This window comes from Osmerus mordax, chromosome 14 (genome assembly GCF_038355195.1).
Source record: "Osmerus mordax isolate fOsmMor3 chromosome 14, fOsmMor3.pri, whole genome shotgun sequence".
In the NCBI taxonomy this organism is placed as follows: domain Eukaryota; kingdom Metazoa; phylum Chordata; class Actinopteri; order Osmeriformes; family Osmeridae; genus Osmerus; species Osmerus mordax.
The window spans coordinates 3,292,287-3,307,254 of record NC_090063.1 but is presented as its reverse complement, the minus strand read 5'-3'; the positions used below and the strand labels follow the sequence as shown (position 1 = coordinate 3,307,254).

The 14,968-nt window shown below is 48.5% G+C and overlaps 1 protein-coding gene across 1 annotated transcript in view; it reads left to right on the top strand.

The window, feature by feature from the left end:
- Positions 1-5,785: 5,785 nt before the first annotated feature.
- fibcd1b (fibrinogen C domain containing 1b) overlaps positions 5,786-14,968 on the top strand; it is a 34,587-nt gene continuing 25,404 nt past the window's right edge. Inside the window, exon 1 of the mRNA XM_067250207.1 lies at positions 5,786-5,836. Coding sequence (XP_067106308.1) covers positions 5,789-5,836 — 48 coding nt within the window. The 5' untranslated portion in view covers positions 5,786-5,788. The remainder of the gene's footprint in view (positions 5,837-14,968) is intronic.

Below are 14,968 nucleotides of genomic sequence, written 5' to 3'. Positions count from 1 at the left end.
ACTATCTGTCCTGCCAATTGGAAAAATCCCTGTGCCCCTTGTATGTGTGTGTGTGTGTGTGTGTGTGTATCTGTATGTGTGTGTGTACACTTGTGTATGTGTGTGGTGCAGAGGTCTCCCTGGTTGCCAATGAAGACGCAAGGCAGAGGTCTCTCACTGTTATCAATTTACAATAAAGATGGATGGTGCTTCTGTTTTCTGTCTATTGCTCTCTCCTCTCTGTACATACAGTATACACACACACACACACACACACACAAACAGGCCCTGCTGAAAAGGCATGAAGGGCTCTGCAAAGAGTAAAGGCCGGGGCCCCAGAGTAGATTTTTGGAAGCACTTTAAAGGACCCACCATGTTGGTCCCCATGTTTTTAGAGTCTCCGGGGAGACCAGCAGCATCTCTATTACTCAGACCAATTCTGTCTCTGGGAGCCGCGGGGCTGTGTGCTGTGTGTGTCCTTGGCTGGTGGGGAGGCTCTGTGTGTGTGTGTGTGTGTGTGTGTGTGGGGGGGGGTGGGGGGGCTGTGGGGTGTCTGAGCTTGGGGGGGCTGCCGCGGGGGGGGGTGCTCGTTGGAAGGAGATGAGTCTCCCAGCAGGGGGGCCGTGGGGACAGGCTAGGGAGGAAAGAGGGTGGTGGGGGGATGGGGTAAAAGATGGAAGGGGGGGGGGGTATGGCACAGCAGGAGGTAAAGCAGCTTAATGGAATTATGAGACATTATAAGAACAAGCCCCCCCATCTTAGTCTGAGCCCCCCCCCCCCCCCCCCCCCCCGACAACGCTTCGCAGTCAGGACAAGCTTCTGCTGGCGCTTCATGAAAGAGAACGGCGTGAACGCCTTGGATCTCACGCAAAATGCCCAGAACGCCGGCGTCCCCATGCAGCTGTTGGTAGCGGTAGCCCTGCTTGAAGCCATTCGACACCCCGTTAGAGGAGAGTGAGAGGGAAGCCAAGAGGGAGGCAGAAAGAGAGGTGGAGGAAAAGAGGAGGAGGCGGAGGAGAAGGAGGAGGAGGCTGAGATGACACTCACAGATCGAGTGTGCCGTGTTAAATGCCCCGGCGTGTTGTCCTAATGAGGCTCCCTCTGGTCTGGAGGCCTCAAACAGTTCCTTGCCCGTCTCTTTCATTACTGTGTTGGTTCCCAGGTCCCTGCGTGCTTCCTTCGGAGCCCCTCCCAGCTTTGGAGGGACCGTGGTGGGGGGTGAGGGAGGGGGGTGGGGGAGTTGTCCAGGAGGCTGGCCCAGAGAGAAGGAGCGAGAGAGTGGGCTTAGGGGATAATTACAAAAAGCTCGAAAATTACAGCCGGTCAGCAAACACCCGTGCCGCAGACACAGGGGGGGAGTCCAGCCAGTCAGCACGCAGCGCGGTCGACGAGATACAGCCAACCGGGGAGTGGAGCCGAGCGAAGCCGCCCGGGGGTGGGGGGGAAGGGGAAAGTACTTAGGTAGATCTGCGTGCTGGTGATGCACGCTGCGAACCTTGTTGAGTCACAGTTGAGTGGAGATATTTCCACTCAGACCACTCTTAATCAAAGAAAACCTGTTCTGTGGGACTGCACAGTGTGTCTGGCATATGCTGTCAAATGGTTCCTCTCATTTAGAATGTCTCATTACAGTAAGAGGAAAGGTTACCACTGCATAAGACTTCTAAATGGAAATATCAAGACGAAAAAGCACATGATGAGGGTGTACTATTATCTTCTCATCATCATCATCATTACAAGCATCCTCATCATCATCATCAGTCAGTCAGTGTATTCAATTGTAAAGGCTTAGTCCTAATTGCTGCTATTAGTGAATGTCACCTCTATCTCCAGCCTGGTTCAATACACCCTCTGTCCCCTGCACTGAGAAGAGGCTGTGTGTGTGAGGGTGTATGTGCTTGGGTGTCAGTATGTGTGTGTTCCATGAATGACAAGAGTCTGTGTGTCTCTGTGTATACTATGTGTCTGTGTGTGTGTGTGTGTGTGTGTGTGTGTGTGTGTGTGTGTGTGTACCCTGTACTGAGAAGAGTCTCTCTGTGTGTGTGTGGTGTGCGTGCAGTGTTTGGCCAAATAGCTTTCCTCTGCAGAGGCGGGGCTGAAGTGGAGAGTCATCTACAACCACACTGTGAAGCTCAGACCTCAGTCATCAACTCTGTCCTCATCCGCCTCCAACCGTTCGCTAACCCACAGCTCAGCCACTGAATTAACAGGGCAGCCACAGAAGTGTGTCACCCCCGGCTCTCCTCCTTCAGAGGTGTGGTTGTTTGTGTGAGTGTGTGTGTGTGTGTGTGAGGTTTCCCACCTTCCAGCAGGTGTAGGGGAGAGAGAGGGGGGGGGGAGAGAGAGAGACCTTCATTATAAATTGATAACATAGTAGAGCAGTCCTTCGCCTGCCTCAGCCACTGTTTGCACTTGGCATTGATTTTTCACTGAAATCTTTTGATGAGAGAATAGGGACTGACCACTTTGATTACGTTCACCAGCACTGTGTTTGCGCATGTTTGTCTTTGTGTGTTTCCGTGTGTGAGGCAGAAAGAGAGAGGGCAGGGTAGAGGGAGAGTGAAAGAGAGAGAGAGATTAAGAGGGAGTGTTTGTGCAGGTCCATCTTAAATGAGTTAGACCATGGTAGATCATGTGTAAACATGTTTACGGTTGATGTAGCCTACAGCCAAACTTCTCACCTCCTACCACAACATTGCAGCCAAACCCACATATCACTCTGGAACATTCTTTTATTCCTCTACATGATTCACCCCTACTCTTTCCATTCTTTAGTTTTTCTCACAATGACACTTTCACTTTTTTTAATTTTTCCCCGCAAAATGCTAGTCCTCTCAACCTCTCTCCATCCTTTGTTCTTTTCAATATTAGTATATCTTGTTTTGTTGCCCTCTCTTTCTTATTTTACAAATTGCAGTCTCTTTTGTTTGTTTTTTTGTCAGGGTGTCTCACTCAGTTGGTTGTTCACAGCACTATGAATCTGTCCTGCTGTTCCATGAGGCACAAAACCTGGAAAACAAGGCCAAGGGGGGGGGGGGGGGGGGGGAACGACTCAGAACAATGACACAAACACAACCCCCAACATACCCCCCCCCCCCCCCCCACACACACACACACACACACACACACACACACACAGAAAAACCAGTGGGCACACGTTCATTTATAAACGTTTTTTCTTGAACACAATCAATGGGATGGGACTACTGGTTCCCTGGGGTCTGCACCTCTCCCTCCCTCTATTTCTCTGTCCATCCCTCTTTCTGTTTCTCCATCCCTCCCTCCCTCTCTTTCTCTGTTTTTTTCCAGCTGACCAAGTTCCAGTCACTTGCATGGCCTCCAGTGGAGTGAATATCTGGCTCACGTGTGACTCCTCTGAGACCAAAGCCAGGAAACATGGCCCCAGGCTTCCCTGGCTGCTTCCTGCCACCAGCCATCCTGGCTTGGCTGCCTCTCAGGCTCCTTCTACCAGCTAGCCTGTCTGGCTGCTTCTTCTCCTCAGTCTACCAGTTAGCCTTATTACTTCCCAACAGCCTGTTAGCCTACTCAAACAGTACCGGAAGGCTGAGCCCCTCTACTGCCTGCAACATTGTCCATTTGCAGCTCCCTCCCTCCCTCCCTCTCCCCCTCCCTCTCCCTCTCCCCCTCCCTCCCTGCCTCCCTCCCTCCCTCTCCCCCTCCCTGCCTCCTTCCCTGCCTCCCTCCCTGCCTCCCTCTCTCCCTCCCTGCCTCCCTCCCTCTCCCCCTCCCTCCCTCCCTCCCTCCCTGCCTCCCTGCCTATCCCCCATCCTCCCTCCCTGCCTCCCCCCCCTCCCTCCCTCCGACCTCCCCGCCTGGCCAACACATCCCCAGGATGTTAATGTCACGCCTCATATTGCGGGAGAAAGACCTACATTATTACAGGCTGTGTCAGTAGCCCTGGGAGGATGATGGCGAAGACTGGGGCAGAACGGCCTTAATGCTTAGCAGGCACTATTTGAGGCCCAATTTGCACATTGAATGCAATTTTTCTTCTTCTTCTATTTAAGATATGACCTGGTTGACCCTGCTGGGATGAAAAGGCATTTGGTGAAGCCCTTTAGAGCCTGCCATGTGTTTTGTCAGAGTAAGCATAATGTCAATTGTTCATCTCAACGTTTGATGGACATTTAATAACAAGTTCCAAATTGTCAATGAAAATTGGATCAAGCTAGAAGCAGGGCTGTGTCATTTCTTTAGTTCGATCAATGGGTCTGCGTTTAAAAAATAAAAAATCTTGTATCTGACACTAAACCACAGCATAGCAATACCTGTGTGTAGGTATTCAAGTCCACCACCCCACCCCCACCCCCGCCCAAACCCCCACCACTACCTGCTCTTGGGGTTCCAAAAAGACTATGCCACTCATTGGCATGTCTTGCTTGATGTCAACACAACTGCTATACCAGGTTCACGCAATCGAAGACGCGTCACATTCTAACCCTTGCCCTGGCTTTAACCCTCTTATGGCTATACGTCCTGGTCCAGAATTTGACCCAGGCCAGCTAGTTTCCAAGGTGAATCTATGACTGGCACCATATGCCTTCAAAATAAACAGATTACATTGACTGACCCCACATGCTACAACATCTAGACAGATGTTTTTTTTCTGCCCTCCCTTGTAAACCCTAGCCATAGCGACAGCACAGATTACAAGACTGGAAAGAGAGGGAAAGACAGATTGCATTCATCCCCTCCACAGGCCTAATTCCACACTTTGGTATCCTGCATAACTGGGTTATCTACAGACATCAACCCCTGCTTCTGTACACTCATGACTACGAGTGTGTCTGTGCCCACACACTCGTACACCCGCAACTCTCCCGTTGCTCTGGTTTTGTTTCAACTTGAGTGTAGCGGAGGGTTGCAGCACAGCACGATTGGCGCGGTGCGGTGGCAGATGCAGAGTGGCACAGCAGCCGCGCGAGACGGACAAGAACGGAGCAGAAAGCAGCGTTGCCAAGACAGCGCGCCCCGCGCACAGAGAGGGTATACGTCGTGATTGACAGTCGAGAGACACTGAGCGCCCCGCGCGGCATTGGAGCGGAGCCCGCTAATCTGTCCGCTGCACCGCTTTCGCCTGTGCGAAATACCCTCTTCATGCAGATCAGTCGCTTAACTAGGGCAGACAAGGAGTCTTTATCCCCTCGCTGCGGTGTTGAGAGTCTTGCAGTCGATAAGACACAATCAAGGACACAGTAGGCTTAATATGCAAGCGAGCACAACTGTAGCCTAGACCACCATCTCCTCAAAACGGGGTAGTGTGGGAGTAAGCAGTCGTTTTTTAATTTACAATTGAACTGGCAGACCAATTGGGTTAATTTCAGACGATTTCAACGCAAGTCTCACTTTTTTGGAATACCATCTGGGTGTGAAAGTCTCCTTTATCTTCGGAGTTTTTGTTATTATCATTACAACTGGACTTTTGGTTTTATTCGATTGGTTTGATAAAAGAGCGGGTGCATTAACGGTCGCCCTCTCGTCGGGATTGCCCAACGGCCAAATCACAGGAGAAGATTTGAAGTTAAGTGCGTTCTATGCTCTAGTGTGTGCAGTAGCGTTCGCGCCGCTTCTCATAGAGCCGTAGTAACCCAGCAGTCGCGGAGTAGGCTATAGTTGAGCTTATTTCACCCTGCATTCACACCACAAGCGCTTATTAGTATCCCCTTTTCTATGGAGTAGGTCGCAAGGGAAGGGAACTAAAGAGCGCTTTCCTTCTTCTCCGCCTTGAACAACAGGCGGCTCTGATCGAAAGCTTCTCCGGAGAATGGTCACAGACCAATGGGGAATCATGAATAGCTCTTCGGAACTCGAGGATGGACAACGGCATAAAAACCAGGTATGTGTTAAGTCTATCTATCGCTCTTTTCAGCACAGCTGTGCGCAATAGACTCGCCTCGTTTACAGAAAAGGGAATTGCCTGTGCTATGCAGGTGTGTGCTACTGTTGGCGCAGTCTCCCGGCCGCGTAAAACCGAAGACCATGCCGTCAATTTGCTTTAGGGCGCATCCTGTGAACAGCGCAGCTACCCGTCTGCTCTTAACCGTCTCCCCCCTTCCAAGCTCTGGCAACTGCCTGTCCCTGTCACACTTCCTAAAGCCACCCGGAGATCAAGCGGATGGCAAGGCTACTTAGTTTTGCAATGCAGGGCTCGGTCCTCAAAGCGGCAAAGTAATTGCTGTACAGATTGAAGCGAGAAATATCGCACTTGTTTGACGTGTTGAATAATCTTATACACGCAGCAGATGCTAGGGTGTTGATTGTTCTGTAGGCTTTCCGGGCGTTGCGCGTCGCCGCACTTTGCGCTTTGCTTTCGGTCATCCTCCACCTTGTTAAACAAAATGTGCTGTCTATTCAAATATTTGCGTTCGTGGTGCCCCTTAAGTGTGTCTTCGGGGGTGCTGGGGATATTAGCGTCTCCTAATTGCCCTGTGAACAACCAGTTTAGCGATACCGTGTCTGACCCCGCGTCTCAAATGAGTTGAAATGGGAAAGCCGGACGAGCGCTGCTTTGCAGTTATGCGAATTCATTGAGGAACAGTTCATGTTTGATAGCAAGGTCAGCGGAGGCGATGCTGGAGGTGTGAGTCCGCCGGTTGCAAGCTTATCCTGGACAAGAAAATAATACAGCAAATTGTTCCAATCAATGTAAATATAACATATATAGAGATAGGAATTTTTGGCTAATTGAAAAAAAAGTGTGTAGATGAGAAAAGCATGTTAATTCAGGAGTTATGGATATGTAAAATCGGATAAAACCCGTCGCTGTGTGTGTGTGTGTGTGTGTGTGTGTGTGGGGGGGGGGGGTGATGGGGGGTGGTGACGGCTGGGGCTGACGGGGGGGTTATCCCTTCCAAAGCCACCTACCTCCCGCCTCAAATGTTGTTTTACATGTGCACAGGGTCCGAAATATAAATGTATGTGTATTACCATGAATGCAAATATGCACTGTCCACACACACACATTCTATATTCACGATCTTCCCCCCAAAATAACCCTCAGGTTATGTATGTATGTATGTATGGCACAGGAACTAAATAGACACATTCCTACATTTTTCTCTGTCTGTCTGTCTGTCTGTCTGTCTGTCTCTCTCTCTCTCTCTCTCTCTCTCTCTCGCACACACCCCACCCCCCCCCACACACACACACACACACAGGCTGAGAACTCATTGTGGCCCTGTGGGATTACCCTCTCCAGGGTACGATAGTAATCAATAACTTTCAGTGGAGCACCCGAGTGTCTGAGAGAATCCAGAGGAGTGTGTGTGTTTGGGCATGAGCAGAATACAGCATTGACTTACCAATGCGCATAGTAGCACAACTGTTACATGCACACAGGTCCTTAACCCCCCCCCCCCCCCCCCCCCCCCCCGCTCGATACACACAGACACATGCACAAACATAATGTCACAGCAGTGGATATTGAATATGACTGCAAACTCACATTTCCATAACGCACAACAGTGTGCTGCTTTTGCTGTTTCTCAGTGAACCAACACTAGATGGCTCATACACCCTAAAACCACACACTTTCCCGATTTCCCAGTTTTTGGAGGATTGGCGGGGGGGGGGGGGGGTTGACCCTTAAAACCTTTGGGAGGTGTTCCTTACCCTCCCAGCCCTGCACTCCCCTTTCTGGATGGATCTTGGAGTGTTGATGTCTATGGCATCTGACAGCCCCTTGTGACAATGCATTTTAAAAAGCTGCATGCGGGTTTTGACTCGATACGACTTGTCATCTGTTTGTCTTTTTTCGTCCCTCTTTCTCTTCCCCCATTCGGTTGCATTCGATATTGCCTCAAAGTAGAAACGAGCTACTGTAGCCTCCTGCAAGTGAGCGTGACTGAATGAAAGGGGTCGAGCCCTGTTCCGGAGAAGGTGCTTGCTTGTAGTGGATGTCTGTTGGGGGTTGCCTCTCCCACAGAGAAGCCACGGTGCCCCTTGGAGGCGTGGGGGTGAAAGGGAGGATGTGTCGCGGGGGTGACAGGAACGGGGTTCGGATGTGACAAGGGGGTGAGGTCGAGGATGAGGAAGGACGTGGTTGAGGATGTGAGGATGAGGTTGAAGATGAGAGGACGCTGCTGAGGACGAGAGGAGACGGGCTGAAAATGAGAGCACAGGTGGGTCAGATGGACGAGAGGCTACAGCTTGATTGTGTGTGTGTGGGAGATGGCTACGGGCTGACTGGGTTTCTGGGTACCCTTTGTCCGACTAATGAACCAGTTGAACTGGCCGCAGGGTAGATACAGAGAGCACTTCCTGGTTCACTGAGCCCTTGATTTCCTCACATTGTTATGTGGACTAGCTAACAACCTCAGACTGCCTCTCTCTGGCGTTTCTCTCTGTTTCTCTCTCTGGCTTCTGGTGTCTAGAGAGACCGTGGTCTAATAACCCAGGCCTCACCAGCCTCTGTCTATCTCAAGGCTACCTTTGGCCCTATTCTCAACTGATGTTACTCTGTCACAACTCTGTCTGTATCTCCCCCCCCCCCCCCCCCTCCCTTGGTCTCTCTCGTTTTCCTCACTTGGTAGTTTGTTGGAAACACTTGTCTCTAGCGCAAATGCAAGACAACGACTTACCTACACACATACAGTACATACACACATATACACACACATACACACACGGACAAAGTGTTGTCACGGTACCAACTTTTCAGTAGTTGGTACCAATACCTGTGAAATTTCACGGTACTTTATACCATTTTCGATACCAAAGCAAAAAAATAAGTAAGGGATAATGCCCGGCCATTATTTTACAAACATTAATTTATGTTTTCAGGCGTTTTGCAATAGAAATCTATTTTTTTTTTACGTTAGCCAACTCTGATATTTCTAGTCTGCTCAGCTCATAGAACCAACACCGGCTTTCCTTTGGCTGAGCTATTAGCCCGAAAGCTAACGTAATGCTAGCAAGATTCAAAGGCATTACAAATAACACAAATAACATTGTGTACGGTTGACAAACAGTAAATATAATTACATTTACATTTAGCAGACAATCTTATTCAGAGCGGTACTGAAATTTTACAGTATCTTTGACAAGAAGATTTGCTAGCTAACCAGCCCTGTCACTGTCCTAAACTCAATATCAAGATTTTCACGAACAAAGTATCGGCCATATAGCCTACTACAAGTACTAGGCTACAGTAAGCCTACAGCCGCAGCCTGTGGAGCGAGTTGAATAGCAAATGGATGCGAGATGACCGCATCAAAGTTGACATTTTCTCCAAACAGTAATTATAATTTGACAGTATGTTTAACAACAAAACGAATCAGCTATCGAGCCATGTTATTGTCCCCAAATAAAACCAAGATTTTTAAGAAGAAAATAATCGGCCATGTTTAGTGTTGCTGCTACTGTCGTGTTGGCCGCAGCCTGTCGGAAGTAGATTGACTAGCGAGGTAAATAGCGAATGGCATGTGAGATGAGCGGTTACGTGACACTGACACAGTACATTCAGAAAAGTAAAATTTTTCAAATAGGTTAAAATAAATATTGAAGTCACTCATTGTTGTAAATACAAGTTAGCTTGTTAAAGTCTTTCAAAATTGTAAATGGAAGCTTTGACCGAGATTGGGATGAAAATGTACGTTTTGTTGTTATGGTTACTTATTTTAGACACTTTTTACAGACTCATATACTCATATACTACTACTCATATACTGCTGCAACTACGTAGTAGGTGTCCGTATATCACCTGATAATGGACACCCCTGCAGCCAATCAGAATCGAGTATTCACCCAGACCATGGTATAAAATAGGTTACTGAACAACTCTTATTTGTTGACAGTAACAGTCACCTACAATATCTAAGGCTGTAGCCTACTTTTGACAACAATAGAACATTAATACAATCACAATGCATGTAGGCTTAAAGGCAAAACATGTGTGTAGATATTAAGCGAGCTCAGCCGATGACTTAAGAGGTCATTTGTAGAGCCCAAAATATACATCTTGACTTGAACATCATTTATAAGAAGTATAAAGAGTGGATTCAACACACTTCATGCGGTTCTGTAAATACAAAACGTACATTTTCATCCCAATCTCGGTACTACCATGATTCAGAAATTCTGTTATCGTACAGTACCGACTTGGTACGGGAGTACCGTTTTTTGTGACAACACTACACAGACTCACCGAAACAGCCAGACTCTCAGGCAACTCTCAATCTTTTTTCCCTCAACACAATCAATGAAATAACCAGTGGCTCCTTGGAGGACACTTCTCCCTCTGCCTCAAGTTTCATGCACACAAATAACAATCACACACAGAAAGAAACACACACACACACACAAATAACAAAGACAAGACGACATACTTACCCCTACAAACGTACACACGCACATAGTCAAAACACACACAAACACACGCACACAACGTACATGTGATAGAAGAAATACTGTACCATGGTGCCCCACTGTCGCCCAGCCGGCAGCAGGACATACTGCGCGTACGAATACGCTGACTTCCAGCTGACACCCAACGTTGTAGCAACATTGCCAGTAAGTTGCTGCAACGCTGTGTGTCAGCTGGAGAGTTAAGTTACCCGGTCATGTCGCATAACCTGCTTTCTGGAATACCCCCCTGGTGATGGTGACATCACTGTGACAGCGGCAATGTCACATCTCACTTCTGTTGTGACAGCCTGGACCCTCAGAGGAGCTCTTAACCAATCCATGCCTGGCACCAGCAGTGTGTGTTTGCATGTGTTTATTTCTTCCTGGGAAAAGGCTTGAATAATAACAGTGTGCATGGGGTTGTGTCTGCAATGTTGTTGTTTGCGCGCGTGTGCACACAAACTAGTTTGAATAGGTGTGTGCTTCTCAGAGAGACTGATAGAGAGTCCTGGCAGCAAATCGGACTGTTGAATCAATGCCCATGTCGTTTTAATGTGTGAGTGTGCGTGTGTGCACGTGTGTGTGTGTGTGCACGTTATTAACTAAATGGATAGAAAGCAAGCCTCCAGACTCATTGATTGGCGGTTGATGCGTTTTACTAACAGCAGGGATTCGCTCACCTCCAGTTCACCTTCGAGACAGTGGAAGGCATCCAGTGTGCATCTTAAACATTCACTTAGCTCTCTGCTCTCCCTGGCCCCATCAATAATGATGACTAGCACGTAGCACCTGCTCTTTCTCCCCTCTCTCCTCTCCGAGTCGTTACCCCCAGAGGAAGGCTCGAGATCACTAATGTTGTGATTCTCAATGCAATGATGTCAATCCTGCTGCTGCATGCTGCTCTTGAGAGGCTTTGCAATGGGAAGTCGTGGCAAATGATCCTGGTTTGACTGGTGTCTTTCGGGTATTCTAGTTTGCTCATGGTGTGATTATTTTATAGTGTTTAATGTGTGCATGATAGAGTGATGTGTGTATATATATGTGTGTGTGTGTGTTGGGGGGGAGGGTTGAGGGGATGGTTTAAAGTGGTTACAACACGTTATGCAAGTGAAGGGTATCTGTGCACGGAGTGAGTCAGGAGTGTGCGTTTGTGCATGTGTGTGTGCGCGCACATGCGTGTATCTATGTGTGTGTGTGTGTTCGTACTTGTGCATCCACATGCCTGCACTTGTGGGTGCAAATGTGTGTGTGTGTGAGTTCATGTGTGGCTTGGCAGGGTCGGCTGCAGAGGGAGTATTTAGTGTATGCGGTGTGGGGTATATAATCGGGCTTTGCTAGACTGAAGGTTAGAGATGACAGCCGACGTCCCGGACTCTCTGGCCTTGCTCTTCTCTTCCTGCCTTTGTTATCTGACCCCATCTCTCTCCTCTGTTCTCTTCCTCACTGCTCTCTCTCTTCTCTTGTTTTCTCTGTCTCTGTTTCTCCTACCAACCCCAGAGATGGATATAGGCAAGGAGAGAAAGGGAGAATGAGGTGAATGAGAAAGAGAGAGAGAGTAGGGAGGAAAAGTAGGGAGAGCGAGGTGTAGTGAGAGGTAGGGAGTGAGATAAATGGGGAGGTAGGGCGAGAGAGGGGTAGGGAGAGAAGTAGGGAGGTAGGGAGAGAGAGAGGTAGGGAGAAATGGAGAGAGAGACTTATGGAGTTAGTAAGAAAAGAGGTATAGAGAGAAAGGTAGGAGAGGGAGAGAGAAGAAAGGAGGTAGGGAGTGCAAGGTAGGGTGACAAAGGTAGGGAGAGAGAAAAATAGAGAGGTAGATAGAGAGAAAAGTAGGGAGGTAGGGAGAGGTAGGGAGTGAGAGAAGGAAGAAAGGAAGGAGGGAAGTCATGAGGTAGGAAGAGAGAGGTGGAATTGGATCCATGGACATTAGAATGTAGAAAGGGGGGGAATGGATTCTACTCTGCAGCTGTGAGCCCAGGTGTAGGATAACCCAGACTGCTCTGGGACATGCTCGCAGAAAACATGCTCTGGGACATGCTCGCAGAAAACACACACACACACACACGCACAAATCAGTTACACTGGGCACATTCCCTCCCCCTCTCCAAACCATAGGCTGTGAATCACACCTATTAGAAGCCTAATGACTGTTGATTTCAATTAGAACCAAACAGTGGTTTGGTGGGTCTGTATGTGTATGTGATAGTTGCATGCATGTGTATCGGAAGAAAATGAAGCAGAAAGGAGAGGAGGAGAAGGATGAAAAGGGTCAAGGGTCTCAAGGGTCACGGTAGTCCTTCCTAAGCCTGTATTGACAGAACGTCAGGCCGCTGACCTGCAAGCCTGAGGTTTCATCATTAGAGGGCTGATGAGAAGGAGAGAAGATGAGAGAGAAGGATGGGGGGACGGGGGGACGGGGAGTTTGTAAGAGAGAAAACAGAGAGGGAGGGATTGAGAGTGGGAGGAGTGTGAGAAGGGGAAAGGGAGATGAAGGGGAAAGAGAGAGAGAGAGTGGGAGAGAGAGAGAGAGAGAGGGAGGGAGGGAGGGAGGGAGGGAGGGAGGGAGGGAGGGAGGGAGGGGAGGGAGGGAGGGAGGGAGGGAGGGAGGGAGGGAGGGAGGGAGGGAGGGAGGGAGAGAGAGAGAGAGAGAGAGAGGAGGGAGAGGAGAGAGAGAGAGAGAGAGAGAGAGAGAGAGAGTGAGAGAGAGAGAGAGAGAGAGAGAGAGAGAGGGAGGGAGAACAGGAGAGCGGCAGAGATTGAGAGGGGGTCAGGGTGGGAGAGTGTTAGAGAGGGGAGCGGAGAGAGGAATACAGACAGAGGGTGAGAGAGAGAGGATATGGAGGTTGTAGTTTTCTTTCCATCAGCAAATTCAGTGACATATTTATCCCCTTTTTCTCTCTTTTCTCTTTCTTTTTTTTCTCTTTTTTTGCCTATCTGCCTCTTCCTCAGCTCTCTCTAAGGATCCTACCTCCCCCCGCCACCCCCATTCTCCATCTCTCTCTCCCACACAGAATAGCCAGGGGCTAAACGTAAGATTTGGGAGGAATATTTCTTCCCCCGTCATTGGCTGGCATGGACTGTATATCTCTAGCTCAATATGCATGCCCTTAAGACAACTCTGCCTATTCATGCCACTCCAAAAACAAATTGTTTGTGTGCTACCACAACAATGTGCTTTGTGTGTCTGTGTCTTCAAATCTGTGTTTCCCTGTCCACACATTAGTGTTTGTGTGTGTGTGTTTGTGTCTATAACAATGTGTGTGTGTGCAGAGGAAAGTGGTTGGTCAGTGTATGCACAGAATATTGTTTATGACGGTATGTGCGTGCATGTCTTTCCAAGTTGGAGAGGCCTTCTTTATATATCCTCGCCTGAACTCAACATCAGATGTTTCTCCCCAGAGAACAAGCTGGGACCTTTGGGTTCATGGTGGGGTAAAAATGATCAGCACCAATACACATGCTGATATTTTTTTACCTGATTTTGGCTGATATATCGATATATCATCACCGATGTATCGCATCACCGATATCATCACCAATATAATGCCACTGATACATAGGTTGGATAAGAGCCAAATAAAGCAGAAGTGTTCCCCTGTTTACATATAGTCCATAAGTGTGATCATTGGTTCCCATCATCGGTTCCCCTGTAGTCATGACACGTTGGCCGTGAGAACACAGAACAGGTGAATTGACCCTGATAAAGGTGGAGGGGATGGAAATCGGTGGAAAATGAGCTTGAGTGGAAAATGAAAGAGAGTGAAATGGAGAGAGAGAGAGAGAGAGAGAGAGAGAGAGAGAGAGAGAGAGAGAGGAGAGAGAGAGAGAGAGAGAGAGAGAGAGAGAGAGAGAGAGAGAGACAGTCCCGTCATCATGACGGGACAGCTGGAGCGGGTCTATTTCTGGGACAGATTGGCTGGCATCTCCATATCAGTGGAGTGGGAAGTGTCCAATTTCCTGTGGGTGATTTTCATCTCCCAGTAATAGAGCTCCCATTCATGCTGTTTCTCAGGCAGGGCCAATATAGATGTGAGATTAACATTGGCTTCCACAGGGACACACAGGGGTGGTGCAACAACATTATAATAGACCTCTCTCTCTGTCTTCCCTGGGCACACCATTAATCAAACATACACACACACACACACACATTAACACGCACATACTTAAGCATTCATGGGCATCATGCACACGTGCATACAGCAAAACACACCTACCTAGAAGCACACACACGAGCACACACACACAAAATCCCACAGTTGGGAACTGGACTGCAATTGTCTACTCGGAATGGTAGGCTTCATGATAAAAACGGAACTAGGCCTTGGAACATGTTCCTAATTGTGTATTCATCGTTAATGAAGCGACTAGTGTGAGCCAGTGGAGGACGGAGTGAGGGAGAGGCAGGAAGTATGAAACCAGGAGACAGGGATATCGGTTCAAGTAGACCTAGATGAGAAAGATTTGAGACCTACTGAGAAAACACATTTTTACCAAATTCAACATTGGAGATAGTCGAAATAGGGATTGGGATGGAGATTCCTATCTTGTGCGCAATAGTATTACCTCACGGCCTGGTGGTCTGTCTTCATAATGCAGCTGAGGTGGCCCGAACATGACAATTGTA